The sequence below is a fragment of the Neltuma alba genome, unplaced genomic scaffold, assembly GCF_004799145.2.
Source record: "Neltuma alba isolate B1F8T4 unplaced genomic scaffold, ASM479914v2 tig00011679_pilon, whole genome shotgun sequence".
Taxonomy (NCBI): domain Eukaryota; kingdom Viridiplantae; phylum Streptophyta; class Magnoliopsida; order Fabales; family Fabaceae; genus Neltuma; species Neltuma alba.
In genome coordinates this window covers 1,097-18,335 of record NW_021636318.1, presented here as the reverse complement: position 1 = coordinate 18,335, position 17,239 = coordinate 1,097, and the positions used below count along the sequence as shown (strand labels likewise).

The following is a 17,239-nucleotide window of genomic DNA, read 5'->3' as shown; positions in this document are numbered from 1 at the left end:
TGACAAAAATATATTGAGTACTAAGATAAGTTTAAATTTAAATTTATAAAAAATACCACACTCCTCCTGAATTAATTTTAAAGGATTCGCCCTTTGCCTATAATATATGGACACTCACACATATCACGCGTTTTTTTGTACTGTTGTGCGTCCCCGCAAAATGAAAATACCCCCATACCGTGTCGCTTTTTCGGGCCAAGGTGTCGTTGTTATTATTGCTAGGAATAGATAGCAACCTTATAATAGTCCTCAGATTCTAAAATCACGTGGGCTAATCAGTAATCAGCAATATAATCACGTGCTTTAGGCTGTCAGGGGCAATGTATTACTGCTAATACTCTTCCGATCTTAAATATAAGATCCTTATACATATTAGTATAAGGATCTTATATTTAAGACCGAAAGAGTATATTAGTATTAAACTTTAAATAACTAAAAATTTGTGAGTAATAAAGAATTAATTAAATTTTGTTTTCAAATATATCATTATAATAAATGAAAAAAATAATTAAAGACAATGCGTGAAAAAATATGACAAAAAAGTAATTAAGAGTAATATTGACAAAAATACATTAAATATTAAGATAAGTTTAAATTTAAATTTATAAAAAATACCACAATGAGCAATATAATCACGTGTTTGTCAGCCGCCACGTAACTTTCAACGGCGATCAGTTCCAGCTCGGGCTAGTACATTCATATATAGAGGGTGTGTTTGGCAAGCACCCCAAACTATGGTTTGAGAAAAATATTAGCCAAACACCCTTAAAAAAATCAAAACCATGGTTTGGGTTCAAAACCATGGTTTTGACTCCAAAACCATGGTTTTGAGAAAAGCATAAATTTTTTACTTTTGGAGAAAAAAGGGGAGAGTGTGAGAGCCTATAGGATATGTATCTTATTGTTTTTTTTATAAACATATTTTTTATAAATATATTTAATCTTATATCTTATAAATATATACATATTAATTAATTATTAATTATATTATCTTATATATTATTAATATATGTTAATAAAAAAGATATTATTAACTATTTTATTCCTTCAAATTAAAATATATCATAAAATATATTTTTTCTATAATTATCATATTAATTTATGCCAATTTGTATATATATAAAGTACTTCTAATAACAACTATCCAAACACTCACACTTCTCAAAATTACTTTTTCACAAAATCTATTCTTCCTAAAATCTATTTTTTTCAGAATCTATTCTTCAGAAGCTATTCTCCAAACCATGGTTTGGTTTCAGCCAAATACACCCTTAATGCTTTATTCCGTTACAGCCTGTAGAAGAATTTTTTTCTTTTTATTTCCACTTGTCTTTTTTCTTGTTATACTTAATTCAGTTCCTTGTGTTTGTTGGTTTTTTTTGTCAATATTATTGTTGATTTTATACTTTGATCAAATTTTAATGTTAATCTTTATAATTCTAAATAGTATTTTTTAGTTTATATAATCTCATAAAAAATTCTAAATTTGGTCTTTTTTCCCCGATAATTCTGTTCTATATACTTAAGAATAGTGTTGATTAAAAATTAACACTGCTAAACTCAAGTCAATTTCTTATGAAATTTTAGGAACAAAAAACCATGATAGGAATTAAAATTAAAATTTTATCAAATTATAAAGACTAGTATTAACCCTATGTAACCTGCCTACGTGTCTTTCTTTATATTTGGATTAATATAATTTTTGGTCCTTTAAGTTTGTACTCATTTTGGTTTTGGTTTCTCAAGTTTTAAACTATATGTTTTGGTCCCTCAAGGGCAAAATTGTCTAAGTTTTTATTAGATCATAGGGACTAATATTTTAAATGAAAAAAATTTGAGGGAGTAAAACCTATGATTTGAAATTTGATGGATTAAAATCAAAATTAGAACAAATTTAAAGGACCAAAGTTTCGATTAACCTTTTTATATTTATAAATCTTTTTAATATTATACTGGTTTCTCAACATTTAGGTAATTTTAAAATGTACAAAAACATTAATTAATTAAATAGACAATAACCGATGTCTTCAAAATTAGAATAAAAATTAAGGTGGTTGAGGCAATGGCTTTTAATTGTCAGACCACATCCAAATCATGACTCAACTTGTAATAATTAAATTATTATTTTTCTACTTTTGTGTCAATTATTTTGAGAAATATTAATGAAAACTATAATATATAAAAAGTTTCGCAAAATAATTTAAAGGAGGAAAAACAGTAGTAAAATTAAAATAAGATATACAGAGTTCAAAGGTAAAAAGTAAAAATAAATATCTAAAAGATAAATGCGATAAAATTTATAATTTGAAAAGTATTAGCGCGATGATATTAAAAATGCATGTAAAACCTTGTGAAGGCATAAAATTAAAATACGTTAAAAAAACGTTGAAAGAATTAAAAACTGCACGAGATTTATTGGAAGTCATAGTAAACATTTGTGTCTCAAATAATATAACACTTAATGACATGTTTTATAGTCTGTATTGATGTTAAATAGGTAGGTTTATTAACATGAAGAGAGGCACAGGACGGAGATGAGAGAAGCAAGCATGAATATATCATATGCCCGATGATGGCGCTAGCAACCTGTATTATAAAATAGGCTGCCCCATGCTGTCCAATGCCACTCAGAAGCCCAGCGTCACGTTATCAAAACCAAAAAGAAACAAGAAAAATTTAGCGATGTGGGAGTAAACAAATACAGAGCATGTACCTACCATGATTATATATAAATCATGCTAGATTATGAACTGGACCTTTGGCATCCACATTTGTTATCTGTTCTTTTTGTCCCCCCCCCCCTCTTCTTTCTTTTGGCAAAATGGCCTACCCCTATCACTCTCCACCACCACCGCTTAATCAGTATGACCATCCAAACTGGTCGCCGCCATCCCCAGTAGCAGCGCCGCCTCCACCAGCCATCATTAATGGTCCGTCCCTTGTGCCACCATCCTTTCATTCACCCCCGCCAACTACCAATAATGGTCCGTCTCCCGTGTTACCTTCTGGTCAGCCGCCGCCGCCGCCGCCTGCTAACCATGCTCCGTCTTCACCGCCACCTTCCGTTTCCCCTTCGCCACCAACTCCTTCAGTGACTCCCGTTAAGAGTACACCACCAACTAATAACGGCCCATCTCAAGTGCCACCCTCTGCCATGCCACCAACCTCCACCGCAGCGGCACCACCACCAGGTAATAACAATGGTCCGTCGCGGATGGCACCATCCGCTCAGCCATCATCACCGAATAATGCTCCAACAGCTCAAAAGACAACTGCACCTGGCTCTTATTCTCCATCTCCTAGATCACTGTTTCATGCACCTCCGCCCAAGCATAACTTGACTCCTGCACCTTCACAAGGTCCTTCTAAACCACCAAAGCCACAAAGAGGTCCTCACTCCCCTTCACCAGCACCGTCACCTCCTGTGTTTGGAGGATATGCACCACCACCGTTGAAGGCGGTGCCCCCGTCCTCGGACATCGTAGCGCCACCTTCAGGAGGACAGGGTCACAACCACACCTTGTTGATCGCATTGTGCACTTCTCTAGGCGGTGCTTTCTTCATCGCATTCCTCTTAGTTGGTCTCATCTGCTTGGCCAAAAAGAAAAAGAAGCGCCTCACGGTTCCTGCCGGTGAGGCCGCATCTCATCAGTCTGGGCATCCATCCTACACGTGAATCGTAATCTTCGCGGCCATCAGTCCATTTGCTTCATCAGTATTTTTGAGAAAACTAGTGGCTTCGTGAATTGAAGTTCAAGGGCGCGAGTGCACGTGTCTGCCGATAAGACGCTTCACGTCGTAATGTATTTATTTTTCAATTTGTAATTACACTTCGTTGTTTGACCTGATTAAGACTCAATTTGTGTTATTGCTCTGACTGGACTCATGGTTATCATGATTTACGCCCTGTGTATGTTCTCTTTTGCCATCAACATGTGGCGTGTAATTCTAGTTTGTTATGGTGCAATTAATACTCTTTTTGTTTGCATGTTTAATTTATCAAAGAAAAAGTTTATATATACTTTTACCTGTATTTTTTATGAAGTTCAATATTATACGTTGTATTGCCATTAATGGCGCATGAATAACAGAGTTATTAACACATTTTATATCAAATATACATAATACAGAAATTATCAAACTTACAAGATAGAGTATAACAAATATCTAATTTTCATCCTATCTATGAATTTCATATACAATTGCATGGCCTTTTAATTAAATCATACAAACGTCATACACTCATACGACTATTATAGAATATTTATCATATTTTAATTAAAAATTTTAGAATAATTTATAAAAAATCATAATACAACTCATAAAAACATTAATGAACTGTAAGCCTTTTTTTATTATGGGATAATTAATCTCTAGGTCCTTATAGTTTCATCTGATTTTTAATTAAGTCCTTATAAATTTTTTTCTTTTTATCAGATCCTTTTACTTTCATATATTTTTAATCAAGTCCTTATAATTTTTTTCTTTTTATCAGGTCCTTATTGTTTTACTTTGTTTTTAATTAGGTTCTTGTAGTTTTATTTTTATTTTACAAATAATAACATTTTAAAAATAATAAATTATTGTAACAATCTTATGTTAATGTTCTTTTAAATTTTTAGTTAAACAAATATATTATTTATTTTCAATTCGAATTTTTATAATTATAAAATTCAAATTATAATAATAAATTTATCTAAAATTAAAATATGATTATAAATAATTTATATTTAAGTATAATTATTATTCGGATTATTTATTAATTACTAAATGATTATATTAATTATTTTGTCCAATTATATAATTATTAATTTAAAAATAAAATTAATTTTAAAGAATAAAGTTAATAAATAATTTTTCAAAAACTACAAAACACCTAATTAAAAATAAGTGAAACTATAAGGACCTGATTAAAAAAAAATAAAAAGACATAATTAAAAACACATGAAAGTGAAAGTAAAAAGAGCTGATTCGCTAACACAATCCGTAACGATGCTTGGCATCTTATCACCTCACCGGCCACGCGTTCCAGTTGCGTGTTGAACGTTCGCTGCCATAACTTGGATGAAACTTCCTTTATCTTTCTAATTTTGTTTTATGTAATATTACAATATATCTTTTTAATATATCATCCTGGACTATGCATTCCGCCGATCTGATTCGCCATATGAGCATAACCATATAAAGCGCATCTGTGGTTAGCGGGAGAACAGCTCGTTGCACATTTACAGAAATGATTTTCAAAAAAATTTCATAACATAATTAGCATTACAAGCATTTATTCTTAAAGAAAACTACGAGTGGGGCTCGTAAATGTAATGATGTTAAGAATGAATTCCATGATATCCTCAACCTGTGAACAAAATCAGCAGATGGATCCTCGAAAAGTATGAAGTTAAACCTATTTCATTGAAGACGCTGTCTGAAGGACTGAACGCCAACAAATAGAACTATTCTGCCAATAGCTTTTATCCCAGTTTGTTCATTCTATCTAGCCCTGTTTGCAATAAACAAGCGCACAATTAGCACAAGAGTCAAGATACTTGTTCAAAAATTAACATCTGCAGGCAAACCAATTACTATGTCACGTAAAGATAACAGATTTCCAATAATGATCAGTCAGAGTAGCCAACACGACCAAGAGCTTTCAGCCTCCTGATTATCTAGTTGATAATTTAATACGAGAATTGAAAATATGCAAAAAAGGAAAGGAAAAAAAAAAAGATTTTGGTACCTTTCACTAACACAATCCGTAACGAGGGAGAAAGCAACAATCGCTCTTTTCCCCTGGTAAGGAGCATTGCAATAATTTTTGAACAAGTTATCAGCTCAACAATTTATTGATGAAGAGGAGAATTAACATCAGCACGGATAGTTCCAACATAAACCATGGACCCCTCACGTATCCGAGAATTTGCTGCCACCTGTAAGTTCAACCAGTAGATAGCTGCTGATGAAGCCTGTTATCCATTTTTGCATTTTCATCACAATCGGATGCCACTCAAGCAAAATTTTAATCATAGGCAACGATAAATGCTACTACCTCTGGTCCTTAATGTAAGACTAGTTGACTAACTTGAGTATATTAAGAAAATTAGTTAAGTTAGTTGTTTGTAATAAATAGGTGTTGTCTCTCCTAAAATACCTTTACTAATCAAGTGTTCTTTGATAAAATATTTAATATGTGCAACTATTACAAGGACTAACTTAGAAAAAATAGATAAATATAAGAGATAAAATGGATTGAGATCTTATATTTATGACCAAATTAAAAGTCAAACAAGCTCTTATATTAAGGACCAGAGGTAGTATTAAACAAAATCAATTAAGCTAGCATGCTAGACAAGATTTTCAACGATGCCAATGGACGGGCAAACTTTATGTGCCAACAGCAGCACGCCACTACTCGTGATATGCCTCCATCCGATTAGCCATGCAACTGTCAAATTTTACGTTGGCATAAGGCAACAAAAACGTGTACAATATCTCGAAAGCTAATTTATAGAGGGAACATACCAATTTCCTTCGATCTGTGAATTGTATCCCTCCTTTATTTCCTCCTTGGCAAGTTCTTCTAGAATGGCTCGTTGTCGTTCATTAATTACACTAGAAAAGGATGAGCAGATCAGAAGTGAGATGATGCAACTACACTGAAAGCGTGCTAATGCTCACGCATAAATAAGACCAAATGGGAAAATGGTGAGTATTTGAATACAAATGCCGATTTATAATGGCACAGAAAACATCAACTGAAGACAAATTCATTGTGATACTTTGCTTGTTCTCACACTTGAATATGACTCAAACGTTAAAGCTATAGTAATAATCAAGCACTGAGCAACATATTTCTCAAGATGCTAATACTGGAAACCTACGTGGGGAAGTTAACACGGAAGCGCACAAACTGATCTCCATGGTCTACAAGAAAACCATGCTTCGGAAGTCCTGCAACAATAACTAGCATTAGTTGTACATTTCAAGCAGTGGGTGATAGAAAGAAAGGTACGCCTGCCGACAATCGCCCTTGATAGAAGGTACTATTCATTATAAATTCATACCTTTGCCTCTTAAAATCAGAAGCTGCCCTGGTTGAACACCCTTAGGTATCTGCAAGGAACATAGTTGCACAACAGAAAGGATGAGGTCACGACTAGCAGAAATGTGAAATTATTTCGTGGCAAGTTCGAAGCCATGATTTGTTCATCGCCAGTCAGGTCACGATAACTTTCCCCACCATGATCATGAATCTAAAATTTATTGAATAAACACAAAGGAAGAAAACGAACACAATTTGAAATAAATATGGGCAGTGCAATTAAACAAAAGTGGTCAATCTCGAATTTTGAAATTAGAAACCCGATTAGTCTTTTTCCTGGAAGGTATTTTGGGATTCAAGAAGAAGTCCCCAGAAATGTTTTACCGCAACATTACATTCTCTTCATATGCAACAGAGAACCGGAACAAAGCAACACATCCATACAAGATTTTAAATCTCTTGCATGTACTATTAGCATTATGGGGGCCATTCTTGCCTGAACCAAAAGTTTATTTTGTTAGATAACAATTAAATTCCGAGGAAAGAAGTCTTAAAAAGTGAAATTTCTTTCCCCAACTGTTTAGTAATATGCCATTCTTCAGGGGCAAGATTTACATCCTCTTTTGGTTATCGGAGTCGATTCACACTCCCTTGTTTTTCAAGTATTAAAAAACTATAAACAAAGTACACAAAGTTTGTAGTAAAGATTCAAAGCAAAAAAGTTCTGGAATGGATTTTTGCATTTACTAGTAGGAGTATGCCTTTATTTTGTATCGCAATCTATGAAAAATTTATTCTCCAACGAAAAGAAAGGAAAAGGGTTATGCTAATTTTCTGTGTCAATACAATTTCAGCAGAACAAAAGAAAATAGTGGCAAAATAAATCATACTCTTACTTTTACTAGCGTCTTCCCTAATAAAGTAGGGACCTCAACTTCACCACCAAGAATAGCCTGTAAGAAATTAAACCTTTATTCTATCAATAAAACTGCTGCATGGTTTGATCAACAGAAACCCAGATCAATAAGGTGCCAAAGACGGTATGTACACCAGACCTTACGCAAAAGTTCAAGGAATGGGATATAAATCTAAGAAAGAACAGCTAACTTAACAAAGCCGTATTCCTTACTTAGATTGTAAATCCATTGCCTCAGGCTGGAGGAAAGTGGGTAAAAAGGGGATGGGGGGTGGGACAAGTTTCAACACATTCTTCATTCTATATGATATGCATGTAATATGAGTATGCTTTACAGAACTTTTCATTATGACAACTGTATTTGGCAGCATTTCCAAGTTGTCCAACAGTAAAAGGAGAAGCACATCATCAATTTAGCAAATTTAGACTGTATGTGAATATGAAATAGATTAATAAATTAATAATTATATGTAAAACTAAAAGTAAGGCGCAGCTTCAGGTTCATCGGAATATCATTTTTAAGTAACCAACAAGCGAGCCAGAAACAAAGGCAATTGACAGGTTAATACTACTCGATTCTCACTTGCGTAAAGCTGATGTTAGACTCCACATAAACATCTGCACCGTCTCTGGCAAAAACAGGATCCTTAGCGACCTATATTGCCAGAAAAGCAAACTTCAAATGAGAATAAAAAATAATGATTATCAAGGAAAAATAGACCAAAATATAATTAACTATGACCAGCAAAAGTAAATGGCAGTACCGCCAAAGCTTTTCATTGATCTAGAAGTTTGGTTTTAAATAGTAGTGTAAACTTCTAGATAGCGATATGATTTTTCATGAAATATGTCACTTTACTGAAAAAATAAAATATTGCAGCAAATCAAATTCATGAATGCTAAATATCAAAATTTCCTATAGGTTTGATTGAGACTATCTCAATTTTTAAGAATTAAGAAATAGGCAAATTTACAGATTCATAAACCAGAAAATCAGTATAGATTAACCTGAGAACAAATCTGAATTAATAAAAATGTTTAAACAAAAAATGTGTAGGCATGCCTTTATTTTAATATATAGACTTCCAGGTCGACCTCCACGTCCAGCAGCATGTCCAGCTTCTGGCACATGAATTGTATCTCCTGAATCCACACCTAATAATTCAATGAAGACTACGATTAGATCAAGAAAAAAAGTTAATATAAAATAAAATTAATGAATGATTCTTCATTACACACAGGTGGTAGAGAAGATCTAGGCAAGAAATTCTGCACCCCAGATGCTTTCAATTTTTAATTTAAATGGGTTTGTTCCTTAACATTAGTAATAGCGAGCCTGATGCCCGTCCCATAATGCACTGGAATGGATACAGTATTGTTCAAAGTAAATCAACCTAAGCTGGAGAAGAGAGGATAAAAGGTTATCTGGAATTGGATTAGGATAGGAGAATATAGTAAAATAGAAATGTGAGGATATGCATAGCTGGATTGGGTGTAGGGATTTTTTGATTAAAGATGTGCATTAATCCCTCCCCCCCCAAAAAAAAAAAAAAAAGAGGAAAGAAAAGAAAGGAAATATGAACTATATTTATTCTTGATGGACCAAAGTTACAATCGTTAGTAGCTTCATCACAAAAATTAGAAACCAACCTGCTGGTACAGTAACTTTAACCTCTTTAATGCCTTCTACCACCCCAGATCCTCCACAAGATTTACAGTGGTCCTACACAAGGAAGATATACATTAACAATCTCAGAGGAAGAGATCGAACACAGAAGATTATTCAACGTAAGATGATGGAAGACCTTGATTACTCGCCCTGATCCTCTACAAGTGATGCATGTTGATGTAAATGGAGGGATTGTAACCTAGTCAAAATACATTGCAATCAAGCATGGATTAATGCTGTCTAAAAAGAAGAATGAAGGAGTACGTTAAGAACTGGACAACCAATAAAATGAATAGTCTCAACACCAAAATCTTGATAGGATTTTCTCATAATAATCATCACTATTGTTCTTTTAAGGCACTTACTCTGCCTACGCCCCTGCATGTTGGACAAACAATTGCCTTTGCATTGTGCGAATAGCCTCGCCCATCTGCATTATGAAAAAATAATCCACTCTAATAAAATCATGTACAGCGGAACAAGAAACAGACTGCCTAAACTTATTACTACAGACACAAGTGAATTGAGGCAACAATTTACATATTCAGTGGTGCATACTTTGCATGTTTCCTAAGCTTCTAAAAAATATTGCTTGTCAGTATTTGTGTCTCATAATCTCATGGGACTGATCTCTCCACTTAAGCCCACCCTAATATCAGTGGAGCCATATTTTTCAAACCTCCACCCTCCAAAAATTGGGTTCCTGAGATATCCTAATGCATGTTTCGCTTGACAGGATTGATTTCCTAAACGTTGCTAATCTCTGTGCCTTATTCTACATGTCATTCAAGGATTGGGAACCTGCAAAATTGCAATGCAACAATAAGTCCATTCTCTGTCTTGATTTTTTTTATCATTTCCGATTGCAAGTTCTGATTTTGACTTATTTTGCAATCATCATCCATATACTGACAACCTGCAAAATGATTCTAGCATATACATTATTGTCATACGGTGTTCCAGATTTCACATTCCAAGGATATATAAACTGTTTTTCTCCAAGCATATATAAATTTTACTCACCACAAAAATCACAGGGAACAACTGCATCAAAAGACACATGTTTGGTGCACCCCTTAACAGCTTCTGAGAAAGAAAGTGATATCTCAACCTATTAACAAAACAACAAGGAAATGGTTTAGCTTCAATATATCAAAATTATTCAACATAACAACTGAAAAACAACATTAGGGTGACCTCAATATTTGATGCAGAATGAGTGGTCGCTTCTTCAAATATCTGTGAAGAATGAAACAGATTTTTATCTAGTTCTTGTGTATTCAAGTAACAATAAAAGCCATAGCTGCAAGACCAATATGAATACCTCAGAGAAGATTTTATGAAATGAATCTGAAAAGTGAGCCCTATAAGCATTTCTAAACCGTTCTTCAGCATCCCGTTCATATTCTATATTCTCAGAATCTGAAGTTCGCATCTTCAGTTAAAATAGAAGTTCGTCACAGAATATAACAGAAATAATTAGTTCACTAAAACAACAATGAATACTATGAATTACGGAATTTCAAAAGAGTTCTAAACAACTAAAATTCCAGACCATCCATACAAGAAGAAGGATGATGATGAAGACAACTCAGGAGAAAAGAAAAATTACCTTGTCAAACTGTGTCCTCTTTTTAGAATCTCTCAGGGTCTGAAGTCGAATTAGAAAAAGGCATGTGAGAATACCATGCCATCAATCAATTAATTTTCAAATATCCACGTGGAAAGAAGATGACAGTTCCATAGAAATTATAGTAAATACCTCATAAGCTTCTCTTATATCTTGAAATTTCCTCTTAGCAGATGGATTATTCTTATTTGCATCAGGATGGTACTTCTTAGCAAGCTGAAAAGGAAGAGAAGTGTTCATGATACAGTCCAAGTGAAAACATCTTCAACCATGATTTTTAAGTTGCAGAATGAGAGTATTATTTTATAATGCAACTATAACCCTTCAGCAAACAGCTGTTCATATGATCTAGTTTCACTTCAGTGAACTTCACGTTATTACTTGTTGACCATATCTCGTAAACTATGTAAAAATTTTGCGTATTATTACTCTTTCAACATCAATTCGATCAGGAGTCATTCGAGACAAAGACGGACAATGGATAAGTAGTTTCAGCAGTAAGCTTGCTCCAGTCCCTCCAGCCATAGCAGAGGTCTTAGGCATCATGATTGGCCTTAATTGGTGCTGGCAGAAAAGCTATAAAGCTATTATCCTTTTTTCTGGTTGTATTGAGGTTTTGAATTTATTATCTAGAGGTTGTAATTTTAATCACCCTTTTAGGGACATTGTAGAGGACACTAGGCTAGTACTTCATAGATATTGGCAGGTAGATTTAAATCATGTTAGTAGGACTCAATTATTTTTAGTTGATCAGATAGCTAAAGCTTCGCATGACATGTTTTTGTATTCTTGATCAACCCCAACCTCTACTTAAGGAGGCGGCGATTGATAAGGGAACTTAAACTTGTTTGGCCTGTCTGGCCTTGTTTTGGTTGAGTAGTTATACAGTTTGTATTAAAAAAAAAAAAAACATCAACTCGATCACAAAAAGAAACTCGTGACATCTTGTCACAAGGTCATATTAACTAAAACTATATTAGCAATGCTTGTAACTAAGTAGCTTCAATTTTCTTTCGTCTTTCATCACTTAATTGTTTCCAACACGTGGTATAATATCCAATTTCAACCAGTCTTTCTGATTTTCTCTCTGCATATGCATCATGCTTCTACTTCCTCATTCCTATTCAAGTCTATCAGCTGGCTTTGATCACATGGTATTAGTACCCCACAAAAGGAATTCTTTCCAACAAGCACTCACTCTGTGAAATGCCTTCTTGATATCGTCCTGACTGGCATTTTCAGGAACACCAAGAATTTGATAGTAGTCTCGCTCAATTGAAGAAAGAAATGCTGGAATAACAGGCATAGAAAGAAATGAATGAAAGTCCGAATATTTGAGAGGTAATGTAAGCACTGATAATGAGCAAAAATATGGTGATTCGCGGTTCATCCAAACCTGTGGCATGAATATAACGATAATTTAAAGGTATTCTTGAAGTTGCAGACTGGTCGTTTATTTTGGCAAAATTGCAGCTCATCAAAGCTGTTACAGCACCCAAAAAAAAAAAAAAAAACAGAGAGAAAAGAAGAGAAAATATTAAGCTTACGAAAGGAAATGGCAATTAGTATTAAGAAAAGTAGAAATTCAAAAACGTGCCTCGTCTGATAGACAACGATTGGCCAAAGGACAATAATGTACTAATGGACTTTCCTTGATCAACGGGCGGTTCCAAAGCCATAGATGCAAGCAGTCGACGCCGATACTGCTTTGGACACAAATTACAATAACGCAGAGAAAAAGAAACAGAAATTTGACTTCTGACATTGTTCGAATGACAAATACTCACCGGCGTTAACCAACTAAACCGTCGCATTCACTCAGCCGCTTGTAGATATAGCTTTAAAGTTGAAAAAAATGAAGCCCCGTAAAGAGATGATGCCGATTGAACGATGATCGGAATGCTCCGATTTGTTCTTGGGTTTTAGGGGCTTTAGCTCAATCTTTTGGCGCACCTGCAGTGGGAATCAAGAAAATTCAATGGTGCGTTTAATTACATCGTTTGGGGGCGAATTTGTGCCGTATTTACCGTGAATCTGGACCGTGAGAATTATGGGACCCACATGTATGGACGGTCCAAACTTTCTATCCCATTTGTGCTGCGAAACGAGGTGACGGGTCGTAACCCGAAAGTCTGTGATGGAGAATGCCGGGGCTCTATGGCGGCGAACCGCTTGTTCTTCGCCGGTCTCAGAAGGTAGGTCGCTCTGGTTCTCTGGCTCCCTGATTTCTGGCGATGATGCACTGACACTTGAGATGATTTTCGTACAGCTACAACATTCTGTTCAGCCCTCAAAGTCCATGGAGGCCCCTAGCTACCCGCGGTGCTGCATTCGACGTGGAATTGACACAGAAAGACAACCTGAAGAAACGGATTCTGGGACTTAAACCTTCTGATCCAATTCCAACGTCCGTGCTTCAAAACTGGGTTGACCAGGGCAACAACGTCTCAACCTCAGAACTCAGACGCATCTCCAAGATACTCTTCTCATTAAAACGCTACCACCACTCACTGGAGGTTCGATTTCCTTGTATTTTCCAGAACGATTTCCTTGTATTAAATGCTTTGTTTTCTATAATTGTTGTTTGGTTAATGCTAGTGTTGAAGAGAAACTTTTAACTTGAGCAAAACTCACCGGGTAAACAACACTAACAATAAACCGATAACTGATATTAACAAAGAATCATTATTGATAGGAGAAACATGGGTGATGAGAACTAATTGAAGTGAGGTAACACTCCAATACTCCTATAGCTCTTTGTGTAGATTATAACATCGGGTGGGAGAGAAATAACTAACAACTAACTCTACTCAGTAACCAATACTCCAACAGAAGAAAACCAGAAAGTCAGGAATATATATGTGCTTGAAACTTCACAGCATTACTTAGCGTGCCGTTGCTGGATGTGGTTCCTTTTGGTCGCTTCTGAGCAAGTTAACATGATGCAAATTGCGAACTAGATGCGACAGAATCCATTCTATTCATTGAAAATTAAAATTATTTATTTATTTTCTTCGTAGATAATGACATGGATGGAAAGCCAGAAGAATTTTCGGATGTCACCAGCGGATTATGGTGCCAAATTGGAATTAATTATAAAAATTCGTGGTGTGGTGGAGGCTGAAAAGTACTTTTTGCGCTTACCCGATATATCTACCCAGAAGGCTACTTATCTCCCAATTCTTCGAGGTTATGTAAGAGATAGAGACACGAATAAAGCTGAGGTTTTCATGCAAAAGCTCTATGAACTAGGGCTAGTTGTTAGCCCACTCCCTTACAATGAGATGATGAAGTTGTATGTAGCTACAAATGAGTACAACAAAGTCCCCCTTGTTATCCAGCAAATGAGACGAAACAAAATCCTCTTTGATGTTCTTTCCTACAACATTTGGATGAATGCTTGCCATGAGGGGGAAGGACTTGGGGTTACTGCTGCAGAGATGGTTTTTAGAGAGATGAAAAATGATCAAAATGTTGAAGTGGGATGGAGCAGTCTTGCTACTTTGGCCAATATCTACTTGAAAGCGGGACAATCTGACAAAGCCATTCTTGTTCTAAGAAACGCAGAAAAGAAACTATCCAATTGTAATCGTCTTGGTTACTTTTTCCTCATGACGCTTTATGCGTCTTTGAAGGAAAAGGAGGGAGTATTGCGGCTCTGGAGAGCTAGTAAGTTGGTTGGTGGTAGAATCACATGTGTCAACTACATTTGTGTATTGTCTTGTTTGGTTAAGCTTGGGAACATCACAGAAGCTGAGAACATCTTCATGGAATGGGAGTCTAACTGTCAGAACTATGATATCAGGGTCTCCAATGTTCTTTTGGGTGCATACATGAGGAATGGAATGGTGGGAAAAGCCGAATCATTACATGCTCATGCATTGGAGAGAGGAGGTCGTCCAAATTATAAGACATGGGAAATTCTGGTGGAAGGATATGTCAAGAGCAAGAACATGGACAAGGCTGTTGTTACCGTGAAGAGAGCTCTTGCTATGTTGAAAGACTGCAACTGGAGACCGCCACACGAACTCCTGTTGGCCATTGCGGAGTATTTCGAGAAACATGGAAATTTTGAAGATGCGAATGAGTACATTACAGATATCCGCAATTCTGGTCTTGCAAGTTTGTCACTGTATAAAATATGGCTCCGCATACACCTCGCTGCTAACAAACCACCCGATCATGTCCTTGAAATGATAGAAAAGGATAAAGTGGGGATGGATAATGAAACCCTTGCCATTGTTAAAGTATGCAATAAGTAGGTGTTATGGTTTTCATGGGGTTAGTCCTCATTGCTTGCTGATATACACGCAGATTTTCCTTTTTCCCCCCTTTGTGATTGATTTTCTCCCCGTTTGACAGAGCGGTGAAATATTCTATAAATACGTTTCACGTAAACCGAGACAAAACTCTTCTCACATACTTGCCTCGTATTTCATAAATTACTATTAAGAAACAGTTATAAACTACTTATAAGCTATTCCAAATGGGTTCTTTGTGGTATTTTTTTTAATGCTACCTTATCACATATTTGTAGATTTCGAATATGTTCAATTTGAGATGGCTGAAACTAGTTCCACTAGAGATGGCGTTATAGGGACGGGAGGTAGTTTTCCCATAAGCCTCATTCATTTGTTGATTCCCTGCACCTTGTTTACGGAGCTATGTTTGACACCGAAGTGTGTTTCTTTTCTTTTTTCTTTTATTTGAGCTGACACCAAATTGATCAGAATGTAGAGCACTCCTGATGGTCGCATGGATCCTTATCCCAAGAGCTGCACTTGATGTCCAAGGTTGTGTCAACCTGATAATTCTTTCAAAATATGTAGTTGGAGGTTCGATTTTATTCCAAAATAGTTGTCACTTTTGAGTTTTAATGAAACATTAATAATAATTATTTTAGATTATTGTTTCTTTTAAAATCAATAACATAATAATAATAACTAATTATTTTTAGATTATTGTTTCTTTTAACAACAACAACATCAATAACAATAGGGATAATAATAACAGGTGGAGCACGGTTTTTAGTTAAGAAGACAATTTTATTAAAAGGTAAAATAATACATGATATAAACAAGAGAATCTTAGCTAAATGCCGTAACACATGGTTTGAAGTGAAAGTAGTGTGATTAATATAAGATTTTAGTTTTTTTTTTTTTTAATTTGGACGATTTAGCAAGTGTGGGGTGCTATCCGGGTTATAACTTTTGTCTATAAGCATTTAGTTCTATATGAATAATTATGCTACATTCATTATTTTTGTAAGTTATTTTTGAGAAGTTCTTTCTATTCCATTTACAATTGATTTCGGAAAATATACATAAAGCAATTAATTATTTGTTTTTAATAATGGCTTTAGTATGGATATTATTGGATCCATATCATATCATGGATAATAGATAGAGATAAAATGAAATGAAGAATATGCAATTAATTCAGAATGAAAGTTTATAGTAATAACGATAATGACGAAAGAAACAACAGTAGTAATAGTAATAATATATAATCTTCATACTTTTGAGGTTTCTTTTGACAGGAAGAATCAATATTTTTGGAAATTATCTCTTAAAACATTGCAAAGAGATAAAATGAGAGGATAAAGAGTTATTTTACAATATTCCCCGCTATCTTGAGATTATCAGATTCTCTAGATATATCCTATTCTATGGCGCGAGCTATAAGAGTCTCTGGAGAATAAGAAAGGAGGGAAAAGCGAGAAAGGAGAGTATACTGTTGATGCCACTTCAAGACTCGGGTAAGTAGGCACTCGTATGCACCCAACTAAACTGCGAATGGTTAATTTGATTCTTTTCAGGTAAAAGAATGGTTAATTTGATTGATTTTGTTGTTACGGGAAACTATTTTTTCAAAAATTATCTTATACCACACAACTCAATATAGTCTGTGGTCTTCGGTTCTTAATCAATCAAGTCAATGTGCTGCAAGATAATCATAATCCAGATCCTATAACTAAAACAAGTCATT

General features: G+C 34.8%; 3 protein-coding genes across 7 annotated transcripts; 2 read left to right on the top strand and 1 right to left on the bottom strand.

Annotated features, from left to right (window-relative positions):
- Nucleotides 1-2,821: 2,821 nt before the first annotated feature.
- Nucleotides 2,822-3,676, top strand: LOC114716522 (extensin-like). Its single transcript, XM_028901518.1, has one exon. It carries the CDS (start codon nucleotides 2,822-2,824, stop codon nucleotides 3,674-3,676), a length of 855 nt encoding a protein of 284 aa, XP_028757351.1.
- Nucleotides 3,677-5,284: 1,608 nt separating this feature from the next.
- On the bottom strand, nucleotides 5,285-13,149 carry LOC114716540 (chaperone protein dnaJ 1, mitochondrial). Of its 5 annotated transcripts, none has more exons than XR_003737647.1 (20): nucleotides 13,039-13,148; nucleotides 12,849-12,954; nucleotides 12,648-12,734; nucleotides 12,450-12,541; nucleotides 11,384-11,467; nucleotides 11,234-11,272; nucleotides 10,946-11,056; nucleotides 10,819-10,860; nucleotides 10,645-10,732; nucleotides 9,987-10,051; nucleotides 9,758-9,820; nucleotides 9,603-9,675; nucleotides 9,016-9,107; nucleotides 8,536-8,607; nucleotides 7,933-7,989; nucleotides 7,059-7,107; nucleotides 6,876-6,945; nucleotides 6,517-6,606; nucleotides 5,735-5,924; nucleotides 5,285-5,497 (listed from the first exon to the last, which is right to left on the bottom strand). XR_003737647.1 is itself a non-coding variant. In XM_028901547.1 (20 exons), the coding sequence occupies exons 1-19, from the start codon at nucleotides 13,063-13,065 to the stop codon at nucleotides 6,403-6,405; spliced, it is 1,344 nt and encodes a 447-aa protein (XP_028757380.1). In that variant the 5' UTR covers nucleotides 13,066-13,149; the 3' UTR covers nucleotides 5,838-5,960; nucleotides 6,357-6,402. The 5 variants fall into 5 exon arrangements, 4 of the variants coding, with proteins under 4 accessions (XP_028757380.1, XP_028757382.1, XP_028757381.1 ...); XM_028901547.1 differs by lacking the exon at nucleotides 5,285-5,497 and adding an exon at nucleotides 6,357-6,439 and having other exon boundaries at nucleotides 5,838-5,960; nucleotides 13,039-13,149; XM_028901548.1 differs by lacking the exon at nucleotides 5,285-5,497 and adding an exon at nucleotides 6,378-6,439 and having other exon boundaries at nucleotides 5,866-5,924; nucleotides 13,039-13,149.
- A 163-nt stretch (nucleotides 13,150-13,312) lies between these two features.
- Nucleotides 13,313-15,673, top strand: LOC114716541 (pentatricopeptide repeat-containing protein At5g27460-like). Its single transcript, XM_028901550.1, has 3 exons — nucleotides 13,313-13,446; nucleotides 13,521-13,767; nucleotides 14,272-15,673. Exons 1-3 carry the CDS (start codon nucleotides 13,313-13,315, stop codon nucleotides 15,511-15,513), a joined length of 1,623 nt encoding a protein of 540 aa, XP_028757383.1. The 3' UTR covers nucleotides 15,514-15,673.
- The last annotated feature ends 1,566 nt before the right edge of the window (nucleotides 15,674-17,239 follow it).